The sequence below is a fragment of the Neopelma chrysocephalum genome, unplaced genomic scaffold, assembly GCF_003984885.1.
Source record: "Neopelma chrysocephalum unplaced genomic scaffold, ASM398488v2 Primary Assembly neopelma1_75, whole genome shotgun sequence".
In the NCBI taxonomy this organism is placed as follows: Eukaryota; Metazoa; Chordata; class Aves; order Passeriformes; family Pipridae; genus Neopelma; species Neopelma chrysocephalum.
In genome coordinates, this window is record NW_020897736.1 from 12,300,593 (window position 1) to 12,316,102 (window position 15,510).

A 15,510-nucleotide genomic window follows, 5' to 3' on the forward strand; every position below is an offset into this window, starting at 1 on the left:
AGCAGACGGATTCTGGGGCTCAGATGCTTCACAAGAGCTCTCGACAGCCCTTCCTTTGCAATGGAAAGTCAAAGCAATGGTTTTTAAGATGTGTGTTCCCCACCTGCCAACTGCACAATGGCAGATGGCCGTGGATGCAGCCTCACAGCCAAGCAGCAAACGAGGAGTCAGGCTGCACTAAGATTTTCCAGAAAACAGCTATTATAGATTTAGCTTTGGTGCCAGGAGACAATAGAGAAATGAGCTTTAATAAATTGCCTAAATATGCATTTATCTTGAAGACACAGCCACTTTGATCCTCTGAGCACACCAGAGCCAGACTTAAATAGCTCCAAGCAAGTATTGCAACAGCTTGGAGAAATAATCTGAATTTTATTACTTTACAAGAATGATTTCTGAGGGAAAGGCTGGAAGCTGATGTTGTTGCATAAACTTGATGTGTAGAATTTGTTTCTCTTTCCCTGGCAGGCTTAAATGCAGCAGAAAGTAGGATAAAACTGAGGCTGCCGGAGACTGGTCATCTTAAATTTCATTGCTTCCCCCAGTGTGTATTTTAAGTTATGTCAGGGATATAAGAGTAAACATTTTCCTTTTTTTTTTTTTTTAGCATTTCAGTACATCTAAATATACCAAGAAGCAGTATTTAAAGGCAGGCTGCTGTGAGCCAGAGAACTGAAAGGCTGACACAGTAATCCTGAGCCAGCTCCTCTTTTCTGACTGAGTAACACAGCAACAAAAATGAAGTTTGGTATTTTACAACCACAGGGGCAGAAGACAGGAGCATTTCGCCCCAGTCCTGACCTCTGGTTTGGCCCAAGACCGAAAGGGGAATCCTCAAGCAAGAGAAGCAATCCCTGCATGTGATTAATTCACATTTATCATCTGATAAATGTGAAGACCTACAAGCAGCACATCTCTGAGAAAGGATCTTCCCTTGTGGAGGGCTCCATTCTTCTCTTTTTTTGCACTTAAAAGGCTCAGTTCCAGATATCCAGACACTACCCTGGGCACTTGGCCCATGGTTAAACATTGCAAAACCAACACAACAAACAAAAGGCTCCAGAGCTCCCTCCGTTCCCCAACACATCAGCAGCTCCCCTCCTTCCCCAGACAGCCAACAGGGAACAATTCCCCTGCTGCTGGGAAGTGCAATGGGGAACTGGGGGTCTCAGGATGCTCCTTGTATGAGTGGGAAAGGGGAGCAAGCCCTCCTACCAGCTCACACAGGATCCCCCACACCAGAGAACACACCCAGCCGTGCCCAAGCACAGCCCCAAACCTCACCAGAGATGCCAACCCAGCCTGGCATGGGGCAGGTCAAGGTGAAAGACCTTTATGAGAACAGTGATGTTTCAGCAGATGCAGCTCATCTGTTCCTGAGTGTTTCTCCCACAGGTGCTCTGGGCTGATCAGGAGCTGCTTTGTCCAGCAAGATAAAGACTCACGGTGCATCCCTGCCCTGCCGCTGGCTGGGATGGCAGCTGCATGAACTTGGAAAAAGCACAGATTCATTTGTCAGGGGAGATCAATAGTTTATTAACTTAAAAGGTCAGTTCACCAAAGCTCCATCTTTCCTTGGGTTTGGCCCAGGCAGGTGAGGACCGGTGGCAGTGTGGCTTTCCCCTCTTCCACCTGGCTGAGGTGAGCTCTAGTGGGCAAGCCCAGGCAGGGCACGTGTCACTGCAGCTGAAACCAAGCAGGGATTATCCCAGCTCTGTGAGGAACTGGTGACATTTCACACTGAGGATTTCATTGGCAAAAGGTTTAACTCGTAAAAACTATTAACAATGAAAATCAGAACATGCAGCGTAGGAAAGAGTGTTTACATATGTCTGGTGCAAAGACTGGCTTTGCAGGGTCAGAGAGGAGAAAAGGAGAAGGAATAAGACACAAAAGGGTACCCCACTCCCATATAAAAAATAATCCACAGAGAAAAAACAAGGATTGTATAAGTTATTTTTTAAAAATCTGTAAAACAACATAGCCAAGGATATTTTAAACACAATTATATAAACACCACATGACTTACTATTAAGAGAGAGCATGAACAGGTTTGTTTTGGGGGAGGGTTTTGTAGAATTAAGTTTCCTGTCTGGATCCCCAGAATGTCTCATTTGGGAAATAGATGCCCAAGAAAAATCATTGCTGTGAATAGGAAGATTTTATGAGAGAGAGGGGTATACCCAGCAAAACAGGGGAAGGATGATGACACAAAATGCCAGAAGAGATTAACTGGGACAGCATCTTGTTTAGAGGAAGGATCTAGCTCGTTCCAGAACTGAATTAATCAGCAACTTACTCGCAGTTCCAGGAGGGAAATAGATTTCGTGGTAAGGCCGGTCCGTGCGGACAAACCCCACCAAATCCCTAAGACCCCCTGTAGGCACACGGGTTTTGCCTGCCTGCAGTCCCCTGCTGGGCTGACACACCTGCAGAGCCACGTGGGTCAGCTCTCGCTTTGGTCCTCAAACCTCCAGTTCTTGCCCCGGCCAGAGGGAAACAGCGTCTGACCGAATCCGAACAGGAATTCCGGAGTGGGCTGTAGGGCACCGCTCCGGAACCGCCTGGTTCATCGTTTTACGTATGTACAGAGCCGTTGGCAATTTAGGTTTGTATCAGCTCTCACCTAGCAGAAAAGGGTACCGAAAAGTGAGCCACAAACGGCTCTTTCCTCTCAGGTATGGAGTCCTGCATCCCTCGCAGCGAGGGCTCCCGCCAGCCGCTCGGAGCGGGCAGGTCAGTAGGATTTCTGCGAAGAACCAAGCGTGTGTACATGGATCATGCATCAGTCCCTGCTCACGAGGAGTGTTTGAGAGTATTAATATCACCGCTTGTCTGCTGCTCCCAGGACGTGATCACTCAGGGTACGATCCGATCTCTGCTTAACATATTGCTATAGAAACGCACTGACAGTGATATTAAAGCTATCAAACTTAGGAGCGAAATGCTTGACAGCACCATGTAAACTCTCCCAAAGCTGAAAAAATAAACTTTTTGTCCTAAACATTTGGCAAAACTGGGCTGGCAGTCGGTGGAAGTCCTGGATGGACACAGCCGCTGAACTTTACCCAGCCATAAGACACGTCTGACAGCAGAACTGCACAAACAGCTTCTTTTCACAGAGCTTGTTTGACTTCACCATCTCACAGAAAGTCTTGTCAGCTGGGAGGCCGAGGCGAGGAACAAGAGAAAATGAGAGCAGATTAACATTTTAAACAAACAAACATTGCACATAACAGGCGGTGCAATTCGTTCCAGTGTTTGGGGAGAGAGAATTGAAAAGGAGTCACTTTTTAAGGGAATAAAGGAGCTCTGCAGCGAGTGGGAGAATTAGCCCCAAGACTAAACTATAACGAAATACAAATGCTTGGATGTGTTTGAGCAACAGGCAGATATCCTGGCAGCAATGCCAGATGAGCCACCTGCCCGCCTCAGCTGGAGCCCAGCCCGCTGCAGCTGTGCCCCAGCAAGCCCAGGAGCTCCAGCACTTTTGGCTTTACACAGTGAAGGGAATCCCCCAAACCCCTCATTTTTCCTACCAGAGAGGCACTGTGGTGCCAGCAGTTCTGTCTCTTACCGTTGGTACAGGTTTCGTTTGTTACACAGGAGCCACCCAGGAGGCTGAAACCTTCTTTACACCGAAGGCAGTTTCCACTGGAGCCCTCGCAGGCTGAGCAGTGATCATCACACCTGGGGACAGAGACCCTGCTGTGGTCTGAACCATTAACACCCCGATCCGGCCACCTAAAATGGGCTGTCACCCAGAAAATGTGTGTGCCAGCACTGTGACATCCAGACCAAACTAGAGAATGTGGAAAACAGCAAATCTGAACCTTGAAAAGTTATTGAAACCCTGGGAAAATAGGCTCAGTGGTGCCAGCTCAATGCCCAGTGACATCCCAAAGGCTCTTGCCTGCTGGGAAGATTTAGTGAGACATGAACCCCTCCTCCCAGCAATCCCAGTTAGGAAAAGGACTGTGAGGGGAACCTGTGCAGCTCCCCTCCTTTTCTTCAGGAAGAAGAGCCCAGCAGCTGTGCCTCCTGCCTGGGGACAGTGGCTTGTGGAAACTGTACCTGAAATCTCTGGGAAGGGATGCTGGTCCCTTGTTCCTCCCTGATGGAGACCCAGCGCAGGTGGGTGAAACCCCAGGCAGGCAGGGACTGTGTTGTGTGTTCCCAAGTCACCTTTAATCCTTCCCTTTTGTGTTTGCTTTAATGAGGCTGAATCCACTCCCACTCTTCGCAGATGCCGGAGAGTGGGAGCAAATTGCTGCCTCCCGGCACCTCCCCGTCTCCTGCATGCAGCCCCTTGCTGGGCCAGGGAGCGGGGAACACTCCTCAACGTGGCCACAGGGCGAACGGAGCAGCTTTAATTGAAAGCTCCATTATTTACCCAAATATTACCATTCCTCCCACACCTCCTCCAGAGAGCCTGGGGCCAGGGCTGAGCCCCTTCCACTGTAGCCCTAAGACACCTTGGCTGGCTCCAGCAGGGGAGTTCTTAAATCTACAGGGCAGGGGTGTGTGGGGTCCAGCCCCACGGCTGCCCTGGCTCCCTCATCCCTATTTTAATCTTCCTAGTAAACAGCTCCAGCTGTGAGCTGTTTCTGGCATTATTTTATCATTGCTGACAGTGCTCCCCCATCGGTCCCAGCTTTGCTCCGGTCACCACCGGGGTGGTTCCGTACCTCTTGCAGACCTTGTTGGGCAGCCCGTGGCTGTCGGCGGGGTAAAAGCCTTCACGGCAGGCGGGGACGCAGCGCCAGTGGGGTGCAGGGCCCTCGGGGGTGCAGGGGGTGCAGTCCTCCTCTCCTGGCCCTGTGGGGACAGGAAAGAGGGCAAAATGGTATGTGAGTGATTTTGGAGACAGTCCAAGTGTGGCCACAGCCCCACATATGACGGAAGGCATCAGTTTGGCTCTGCCTTGCTCACGAACAAGGTGATTGTTGTGTCACCAGCGTCCAGCGTGTCTGCTTGGCTCCCACCCCAAAAAGCTCAGCTTCCATCCCCAAAAACCCCAGTTCCCACCCCAAAAAATCCCAGCTGGGACAGACTCAGTGTCTGTCCCTTTGCAGAACCAAGAGTTGGCCACCAGGGCTCAGTGGGGAACAGCACATCAAAATCCCCTCAGGCCCATGAGCCACCACTCCCAAGCACTGGTGCACTGGTTTGGGCTTCCCACCCTGCACAGAGTGGAAAAGGAGACGCTGAACTGGGCTGTGGAGGAGCTGGAGGAGGGAAGGGCTTGGAACAGGAGCTGGGAAAGCAGAGAACCCCACTCTGATGTCAGCACGTTGTGGCTGGACAGCAAACTCCAGTGATAAAGGTGGTATCATTAGAATCCTTCCACGCACCAGACTTGAGAAACGGTTATGCAGCAAAAGGAGGCGAGAAAGGGCTGGAAAAATAATTGTGGTGGAGTACATTTACACTGACTGGAATAAGAATTAGAAGGGAAGTAATTTTCTTATGGGATTAAGAGCCTGTTCCCTTCCACGCTTGCCAACAAGATCAATAAATATTTTGGATTTAGTCTAAGGAAATTGCCCATGTATGATAGAAGAGGTTCACGCCACTGAACATGAATTGTCTAGAGATCATATTATCATCAGATCTATGATGATTTCGAGGGCAGGCGCAAACATTAACAATGGAAAGTAATTGGACTTGCAAGAGGCAAGAAAGGCAGGATTTAAAGGGAACGGGGAGCGGCTTTGGGCAGCTGGGGGAAGGCAGCAGCGGCCAGCCCGGCACCGAGGGGCAGCCGGGATAACACGCCTCAGCTGCCTGACATTTTTATCCGCTGCAAACCCATCTTCCATCACTCCGAGAGGGTTTTATGGCCTCCCCCACAACCTTATTAAACTAAAGCACCTGGCTTCGGGGAGACCGGGAAATAAAAAACGGCTCAAATAAAAATGTAAAAACTCCCCAAAAACCTTCCCAGTGTGAACATATACAGTGTGGGATGTGCTGGAGAGTTGGGATTGCTTCCCCTCCAGCACGCTCTGCCTTGGCTTGGGGTGGATGTGGTGGGTATTTACTCCTGATGCGCGAGGGATTTGGGGTTTTGCATGGGGATGCTGTGGGGTGAAGGATGTACCTGTGCTGGCGGGGCAGGTCTCGCAGCGCCGGGGCTCCCGGCTGAGGTACATGGCAGGCTGGCACTCGGGCACACAGCTCTCTCCTGCCAGGCTGTTGGGGAAGCAGAGAGGATGTTTGCCCCCAAAGCTATGGGCTCTGGGGACTCAACACAGCCCATCCCCAACTCCACATCCCCCGGTGTCCTGTGGCAGCCTCAGCCTGCAGTGTGTCAGAAAGCCAGCCAGTGCTTCAGGAGAAATTAAAGTCCTGCCTGGACCAAAGGGATGGCTGCAGGTTCCTTAATTAACTATCCAGGAGGAAATAAAATTATTTTTTTCCCATGGGCAGCCAGCCAGGCTCTCCCAAAGACCTTTTGCACCATTAAGGCTCCCCGGAATAAAAGGAAATTGGTTCGGTGCCATGGCTGGGCCGGTGCTGCTTCACCATGGCAGGGATGATTTGAAGTCCTGGCTTAAAAGGATATTGGACAATAAAAAACAAGCACCGTGCAGATTATGTCTGACAAGTGCCTCCACTTGTGCTTTTCCAAGGGAGTAGAAAATCTTTTGGCAGTGAGAATTTCTTTGTCTGAGTGAGCCCCACTGCTACACCGTGGCTCTGACTCCCAGTGCCTGAAGACTGCAAAGTGGTATGGGATCATATTCCCATGAGCAACTGGGGATGGCAAACACCTCCTCCCTAGTGGAGCTCTTTATCCCACAGGTGCTTGGGGGCCAGCAGCAAGGACACCCAGTGTTCCTCACAGGGCCAGGGCTGCCCTGCCTGCACCAGCATTGCTGGAAAACCACAATCCTACACTATCCCCACTCAGCAGGTATATTGGATAAAATTTTCAGCATGGATGAATCTGAGAAAAGGGTTTCTGCACTTGCAGGGATCATTCCCAGCCTGCCTGGCACAGCGCAGCCTGGGACCAACCCTACACAGCACTTACCCACCACCCTGGCAAGAGCTGCAGAAAAGGAAATTAAATTTAAATAATGGTTTTCAGCTAAGAAAGGGACACTAGTCACCACCTAGTACCATGGAAGCAGGATCTTGGGTCTTTAACTAACTCACTCTCTAATTTGCCATCGGAAATCCCAAATTTAAACCAATGCTGCAGGTATAAACTCGTCCCGTGCCGGTGTTTTACCTGAATCCCTCTTTGCATGCAGTACATTTGTCTGCTTCGCCAACACATTTTTTACAGCTTTGATGACATTTCAGACAGCGTTTCTGACCTTTCAAAAAACAAAGCAAGGCAGGGAGAATGAAATGCGGACAGTGATTTGCAAGCAGCAGTCAGAGCTGTAAAACCCCACTGCACCCCAGCGCCAGCTCCCCAGGGAGCAGAGGCACATCCACCCCAGTGGATCTCTGCTATTGCAGGTGACCTTATCTGTCACTGCTTGCTAAGAAGAAATATGCTTTGCAAGCAACTAGGATCATTAATTACAGTCTTGTAATTAAGAGCCGAGTTGAGCACCTCTGCTTTGCACCACCCTCCGAACACCCAGAGGTTTTGCCTCCTCCCTTCACTGTGTGCAAAGTGTGTCAAGGGGGAAACTCAAAGCCAATACTCAAAAATCAAGGCATGTTCTCCACCCATAGCACTTAAAATAGAAGCAACCCCTGCACATCCTCATGCTACAACTTGCAAGTGATAAAACGTCCTTACGTTCCTCAGCATAGAAGCCGGTGGGACACAGCACCACACAGGTGTTCATCTCCTGGTGGTGGTAGAGGTTCCTCTTGCAGGCCGTGCACTGGGTCGGTCCCCTCCCGAGGCAGCGCTCGCAGCCCTTGTAGCACCGGCGGCACCTCCGGGCGCCTTTGTCCCCAAAAAACCCCGCGGGGCAGGAGCTCACACACATCCTGTGGGAGGAACAGAGAGCACCTGGACTTTGGTGCCACCTCCTGCCTCAGGCGCCTGCTGCTGTCCCCTCACCCACAGCATTTGGGGTGTCCCCCAGCCTTGGAGGAAATTTGGGCTCGTTTATTTTTATTCTTAATATTTAGGGTGTCTTCAAAGTCATGGGTCTGTAATACAGACTCAGGGACTCTCTTGTCCCAGCTACAGGTAAACTTTCCCTGTGCCAACCCAAGAGACTGAGGAGCAGAAACACCAATTCCAGAAGTGATTTGTCACCTCAGCCAGCTGTCCCTTGGGCGTGGCTGGCCCCAGCTGGTGATGCCAGTGCTTCTTCCCCAGCACGATTACATGGCCTAAGTCCTTCGGGGCTCTAGAACTTTGTGTCCGCCACCCCATTGCACCCTAATCCAAAGCAGGGATCCCCACACCTCCTCCTCCATCCATTTTATCTCTCATATCTTTCTCTGTGCAAACATCTATCACCCACACTGAGGTGCAAGACCTGGCAAAAGGTGCTGCTGCTGCCCAGGGACCCCACAGGGACACCCCATCACCTCTCACCTGCCAGTTTTCACACTGCCCAGGCTGTAGTGGATGCAGTTCAAGCACTGGTCAGCGTTGGGACCATCGCAGCCCTGGTCGCCGCACTCAGGGTGGCACGGACCTGAGTGGGGAGAGACTGGTTCAGTGGGGGGAGCAGCTGAGAATGCCCCAGATCCCACTGCTAGGATGCCCTGAGCACACCCTCCCTGAACTGACAGATGCTGGGAAAGGGCTGGAGACTCTTCACCTATCTTATCCTATACCTATTATATTATAAATTTTATCCTATCTATCCTATGGAGCTGCAGGGCTCTCTAGGTGCTCATCTCTCCTGCAGATCATCCTTCCAGAAATGTATCCCACCCAGCCACTCTCTGGCTGAACACTGGTGCAGAAGCAGCTTTGAAAGAGTGACCTGCTCCTCAGGGACCAACAGGGACACCCACCCCTGCCCAAGGCAGAGGAGGGAAGGTGGGAAGAGCTTTTTTTACCCCTCAGACAGCTGCACCAGCAATTTGTGGCGGGAGCGCTGGGATGGGGCGTATTTCTACCTTCTAATTTCACCATCCTGCTGGCCACAGGCACTGCTCCTCCCAGCCTGCCTCAGCCCCAGGCAGGATCAGACCTTGTGGCTCCCCCATTTTATCAGGGTTTCCATTTTCCCAGGCACTTTGGGGGGGATGTGACAGCTCAAGCTGACACTTACCCGCGTACTCCTCCTCCTCCTCCGCCACCTCCACCTGGCTCTGCAGGAAGGCGGCTCTCGATGGCTCCATCTCCGACGTTGGCACTTCCAACGACCTCCCACGGGACTGGGGCCCACCCAGTGCAGTGTAGGGATGCTCAGCTGTCCCGTAGAATATGAGGCTCCACTCCTTCAGCTTCCCTGTGGGGCAGGCACAATGTCACCCATCCTGCTACCTGTCTCACTCTGCCCTGCGGGACCCAGTTTTGGGGGAAGCAGGAGGAGCATGGACTGGACCATCAGGGCATCACCACTGGCACAGCAAAGCAGAAGAGCAAACAGCGAACACCCAGAAATGCTGAGGAGCCCCTGAGCTCCCAGCTCACACAGAAGCAGCTGTTTAAGGCACTTACAAGGGATTTTTAATTCTATAAATCATCTGACGAACCTCAGCAACACCATAGACTTCGTGTCCAACACTGGAGAGAGCCAGTAACTTTAAAAGCTACACAATAGAGGATTATTTCTGTCTGACAAAAGCCGCCTGGCACACACTGGATTATTTCTTGCTGCTGTTGCTCCAGCCATCCCTTTGCCTAACATATCAGAGGTCTGAGCTTGGCACCCCTCGAGACACTGTGGGAGCTACCAGACTGTGGCGCACCTGGTAGGGCCCCCCTCAAGGCCTTACACCCACACCAAGACCCTCCACAATCCACATGGCTTTGGGGAGGGAGCCCAAAAATGCTGCTGCTTCTTTCCAAGGCTGTTTTTCTTTCAATTCCCCATCAATGCGAGTCACTTCATGCCCGTGGTGTGCTCGGCTTTAACTCCTAATCCCTGCATTTCCAGGAAGGGCTTAAAATTTGCAATACTCAAATCCCTTGGCTCTCCCCAAGGGATGAGAGGACCCACCTGCTGCGCTGAGCAGCGCCAGCGTGGAGCCTGCGAGGCAGCTCAGCCGGGGAAGTGCTTTCACTGTAAGAACTAAATTTGCTTTAAATCTAAAATATCCCATGTGAAGAAAGCCTGGGCTGCACGGAGCTCATGTGGGGATGCAGCAGTGCCAGCAACAGGACACCCATATTATTTAATTGATATTAAATTAACCAATTTAGTGGTATTAAATTAACATTTAATACCAGTTTCTGCTACGAGCTGGGAGCATCTTCCCTCTTTTTCCTCACACTTTACCCTCTCTGCTTCAAACCCGGTGCAGACCCTTTGAGGGGGTGCCTAAACGCTCTCGTTTTCATTTCATTTTGCCAAGACAGGTAAAGCTGAGCCCTGATGCCCTTGAGGGGCTCAGAAACACCCGCCATGAACTGTAAATACTGGGGAAAAATCAGCTCCGTGGGCGCTTTGCTGCCGCTCTCCGAGTTCAAAAGATTTTGGGTGAAGGCAGCAAACAGAAACACTTTGTGCTCAATGAACAAACCCCCACATGCACCTCCCGCCAGAAAGTCGCGTGGGAGAAATTTTTTAATATACTCCTGGCTTCCTATCAATGATTGTGTGGATTTAAAACCCCCACAACACACGCCAGCCCCGGGCAGGATTCCTCATGCCCTGCTGCCACCAGCCAGCGAGGCGGCTGCCCCTTCCTGGTGAGGCCAGATCCTGCCAGCACGGCTCCTTTGCTGGGAGCAGGCGGCCAAGCCAGGGAGAGGGGGACACAGGGACATGCAGGGGGCCAGGCTGAGCCCAGCCACCCCCTGCCAGCACAGTGGCAGCCCGGGGAGGATGTCTGTCTGTCTGCAGCCTGAGGGGCATCGTCCCCTTGCGCCGTTGCACAACCAGCCCACGCGCCAGATGTCCCAGCAGCAAAGCAAAACAAACAAACAACAATTACAGCTCTTGGGTTTCCTTGTTTTGGCTCATTACGGTTTAATTTTGGAAACCTGGCTCTCGGGTGCAGCAAGTTTTGCTGCTGCTGGGAGAAAATCCACTCCCGGCTCAGCCAGACCGGCAGCTTCCTGTGTTCAGGGCTGATGTTTTATTCCCACTTTTGAGAAATTTGGGTGATACTGTTTTGCTGGAGACCATAAAAACTCACAGCAAAATATACAGCCAAGTGAAACAGCCTGCAATGAGCTTCGGGAGTGAGAGGAACTGGTGGGCTCCGGGGGGTCCTCACCTTGCACGGCGGGGTTGCGCACTTGGGATGGCGTGTCGTGGATCTCCAGGGTCCACTCCCCCGCCGCCCGCTCCCCCCAGCAGTGGACGGTCATGAACTCCCAGCCCTTGAACCCCTCATTGGAATGGTCGAACACCCTGCAATGGTAATGCCACGCACCAAGAAATGTGACTTTGGATGTTGGATTTTATCGGAAAAGGTAGATAGGTGATTAAGGATTAAGGTTAGGATTAACGATTCCTTGCACGCACCCACCCTTGCATGGAGCCCTTCTGCAGCTGAGACCTGGGCATTCCCCCACCTTCCCAAAAAACCCCGAGGAAACTCGCAGCAACCCCCTCAGAGGACACATCCTGGCTCCGGCCGCTCTTACCTCCTGGCGAGGAGCTGCGACCTGGTTCCTGCTGGAGACACGAGGCTGATCTGGAGGTCTCCCCGGCGTGGGTGGGAGATGCTGAGCCTCACCACGACATGCTCCAGGTACAGCACGTGCTGGTCACGGTGCTCAGCGCAGCCGCTGCTCAGGGTGCTGGCGCGCAGCACGTGGTCGGCTCGGATGTACCTGCCAGGGACGGGCAGAGCGTCGTGATGGGGACAGTTCCCAGCAGCATGGACACCCAATTATACTTGAACCCAGCCTCCTACTGCTATCACAGCAAAAATTATCTCCTCCTCCATTGCAATTCCCAGTGTCCTAGCATGGGAATTTTCTGAGTTGCCGCATGGTAACGAGATGGATTTGAACTGCTCTGAGGATCTGTGCCTTATGGGCTGCAAGGGCACTGCTTTATTATAATTAGCAGTGCAGTGCTCCTCTTTGGGCTGTAATTAGTGTCTGTATCAGATAAATAGCTTCATGAACACACTTGGCTCCACATTCATTCCTGTTTTGCATATGCAAGTCTTCCAGAGACTTTTCTGATTAACAACTCTCTCGCTCTACAGCCAGGCAGTGGTAAATCAGGAGGATCCATTTAGTCAGATCCCTCTCTTTAACCTAGCAGGGACTGACCTACCAAGGATGAGATGTGAACCTAAGCTGGTTTGAACCCAAAGCTGAGTTCAAAGATCCCAGACAATGGAAATTTGGAAACCTTTGCAACAAAGCCCCAGTTTTTGGTCTCTTCAATCGAAAATGTTTGATGGAAGAGGGCGGAGAGATCAAGACATCACTGCTCTTGTAGGACCCAGCAGGCAAGTTGGGTTTGGTCTCTCACTGTCAGCCCTCAAAAATTCCCTGCTGATGACCCATTAGGGAAGTGAAAGTGAATGGTCTGGATCACTCTGACCATAAAATCCATGAACATCATCTTGTCTGCCCGTGGACTTGTCCCAGCCACCCTGATTCCTAATTTCCCTTTCCAAATGTTGAGACAGGAGCCAAGCCTTTGCATTGCAAGAGCCAGCTACCCCAATGCTCCTTCCAAGCATCTGCATGCCCTGGGAGAGCACCCCACTCCACCCCATCCCATCCCACAACACTCACTTGGGCACCCTGTCCAGGCTTCCCACGCAGACGTGCTGGGGAGGAACCATCTTCCACTTCTTGGCTTCCACCACAATAGCATCAGCATCCACCAGCCCAAAGCCATATAGATGGCTAACTGGAAAGAGAGAAGACTCAGAAACCCACTGCCTTCCAAGCAGGCTCAGGAGCTCCTCCTCAGTGCTTGGTGGAGCATCCCCCAACCACTGAGGAAGGCATAGAGTTGACTCCATTGCTTCAACACACAGAGCTCATCACCTTGTTCAAGTTACACCCCAAATCCACATTGGCACCATGGAAAACCCATTGTTGGGAGCAGCCCATGGAAAGGAACAGGAAACACTCCAGCTCAGGAGAGTCTCCACCAAACAAGGCTTCCAAACCTCCACCAAGCAAGAGTTCCAAGCACCTCACCCCATGAATTACTGCCCTCTCCTCCCTCCACTCAACAGCCTGATGGTGGGAGTCCCCAAGGAAGCTGATAGTGGCCACACATGGTGAATCCTCCCCATAAACAAAGCTCTGGAGACCTTTATTTTCCCCTGGTTGTCCGTTTTCACCGTGCCACCTCCACCCCCACCTCCTCTCACCTTTGTGCCCTGCGCCGTTGGTTTTCCAGTCGGGCGCTCGCAGGTGCCCCGGCCGCGAGGTTTTGACCAGCAGGTGCTGGACATCCCTCCAGGTGAGCAGGGGGCTGCAACAACACAGGGCTCGTGGGATGGCTCTGCTGCTCCCAGTCTTCCCAGGAGCAGCAGGGACACCCACTGGGTTAAAAAAACCTCCAAAAAATCTCTTTCCTGCTCAAAGAAAAGAGCAAGAATTGATGATTTAAATGCTGACACCCTGCCTGGAGGTTGGCCATCGCTTGGGGTGCCCCAGGGAGAGATGCCACATGTCCGCAGGCATTGCAGGATTTACTCCTGGATAAGGCAATTCAGCTCTCATGCTCTGAGGTAGAAATGAAGCAAATCAGGAGTGTTTTCCCCATTTTCATGCAGGAGATCAGGAACGAAGCACATCCTGAGGCAGGGTACTGGGCTCAGCAGCTCATTGATACATGATGCTGAGCAAACCTTCCCTTTATAGCAATAACAGCAAAAATTGCTGGAAAAATCCCTGGGTTGCTCATTTAACAGAAAAATGAAATCCAAATTGTTTCCACTCCCCCAGACTGGGTTTACGTGAGGTTTGTGTGTCCAGAGTGCAGGATACCAAGTGGTCTGTGCTTCCCAAGACCCCAGCCCAGGGATATTGCTGAAGAATTTTCCATGCTTTTCTTACAGTCAGTTCTTCAGCATCTCGAGCTGGGATTTATATTGCTCTCAAGCAACATTTAAGGAAACAAATTCAATTTATTCTCTCTTGTCATAATGGAGTGCCTGAGCAGCAAGCTCTCGTACTTAATGTTGCATTTTATGCCTCAGCTAAACAATTCAAAAATTACATCTAAAGCTTTTAATATACTTGTAATGAAAACGGCATCTCCGGAAATATGTTCACCCGACCTGGGCATTGGGATTAAACCGGAGGAGGAGGACTGGAACCACAATCACCGTCCCTGGATGAGACTGCAGTGCTGCCCTGAGGCTTATTCCCAGCCTTAATTTTATTTCCACTCCATAAAAATAATAATAAGCTCATGAGAAGATGCTCCGTGAAGCAACACAGGGATGGCTCAGGGCTGTTCCTGGGCTGGGGGACCACGATAGAACCAGGATGGGACTGAGATGAGAATGGGATGGGGACAAGAGGCAAAGAACAGCTTGTTTGAACCAGGGAGTGTGTTGCTGTTGGTCAAGCTGTGTGAGTTTTTGACATTATGCAAAAGTAGTCGTTTACCCCCAGAAATGCAACACTTGCTGAAAACCATCACTTCTACGGACATTTCCCATTTTCTGTGATGTTTTCCAATATTTTTTTCTACAGGAAGGATTTATAAAACTCCTGTTGGAGCCTGCCGTCAGCAGTTTCAATGCACCAACTGAAAAGCCTGACTTATCTCACCAACCCCAAATGTTCAACAGATGAAGAATTAGATCAATAAAACACCAGCGGGAAGATGCAAAACAACAATGCTCTATCAAATCTCGCAAAAAGGAGCCATTTAGAATAACTTTGTCCCATTTTGAATCACTCCAAAGGTAAAAAAAAGCACTTTGTTTTTTTCCTGGGTTTGCTCACCAGGTACTGAACACAGGAACATTTCTCCTGGCGAGGTAACACTTACTTTGCCTCCAAAGCCAAGGCGATGATTCCCGCGACCATGGGGGCGGACACGGAGGTGCCGGTGTGGCCGTCGGTGCAGCGGTGCCGGAGATCCGTGGTGACCTGTGGGGAGAGGAGCTGCAGCTCCCAAGGTGCTCCCAGCATGGGCACTACCCCATCCAGCACCTCAGGTTTGCTCGGGATGCTGCCAGAGCGGAGCTGAGCCTGCTGGTACCCAACCCTTGCCATGGCTCACGTGCCATCACGGCGCCCAGAGCCCCAAAAACAGGCTGCAGGTGCATTTGGTGTGTGAAGAAGCAACCCTTCTTACATTTCACTTTTCTAAAGGGGAAAAAACTATTTGAAAGGGGAAAAAGCCATCAGTTTTGTTGTAGTTCAGCTGGAAGAAAAGGCAGATGGAGAGATGTGAGCAGGGCAGAGCTGCCGTGGCTACACATATATGGGTGCACACTGAGCTGTGCCACGTTAAATGT

General features: G+C 51.2%; 1 protein-coding gene across 3 annotated transcripts in view; it reads right to left on the reverse strand.

Annotated features, from left to right (window-relative positions):
• Nucleotides 1-1,500: 1,500 nt before the first annotated feature.
• Nucleotides 1,501-15,510, reverse strand: part of PCSK6 (proprotein convertase subtilisin/kexin type 6) — a 49,331-nt gene continuing 35,321 nt past the window's right edge. For all 3 annotated transcript variants that reach the window (XM_027688660.1, XM_027688659.1, XM_027688661.1), the window contains 13 exons: nucleotides 15,039-15,139; nucleotides 13,402-13,505; nucleotides 12,812-12,929; nucleotides 11,699-11,887; nucleotides 11,326-11,462; nucleotides 9,210-9,389; nucleotides 8,522-8,624; nucleotides 7,766-7,962; nucleotides 7,241-7,328; nucleotides 6,104-6,195; nucleotides 4,689-4,818; nucleotides 3,578-3,690; nucleotides 1,501-3,162 (listed from right to left, as the gene is read on the reverse strand). In XM_027688660.1, coding sequence (XP_027544461.1) covers nucleotides 3,065-3,162; nucleotides 3,578-3,690; nucleotides 4,689-4,818; nucleotides 6,104-6,195; nucleotides 7,241-7,328; nucleotides 7,766-7,962; nucleotides 8,522-8,624; nucleotides 9,210-9,389; nucleotides 11,326-11,462; nucleotides 11,699-11,887; nucleotides 12,812-12,929; nucleotides 13,402-13,505; nucleotides 15,039-15,139 — 1,650 coding nt within the window. In that variant the 3' untranslated portion in view covers nucleotides 1,501-3,064. The remainder of the gene's footprint in view (nucleotides 3,163-3,577; nucleotides 3,691-4,688; nucleotides 4,819-6,103; nucleotides 6,196-7,240; nucleotides 7,329-7,765; nucleotides 7,963-8,521; nucleotides 8,625-9,209; nucleotides 9,390-11,325; nucleotides 11,463-11,698; nucleotides 11,888-12,811; nucleotides 12,930-13,401; nucleotides 13,506-15,038; nucleotides 15,140-15,510) is intronic.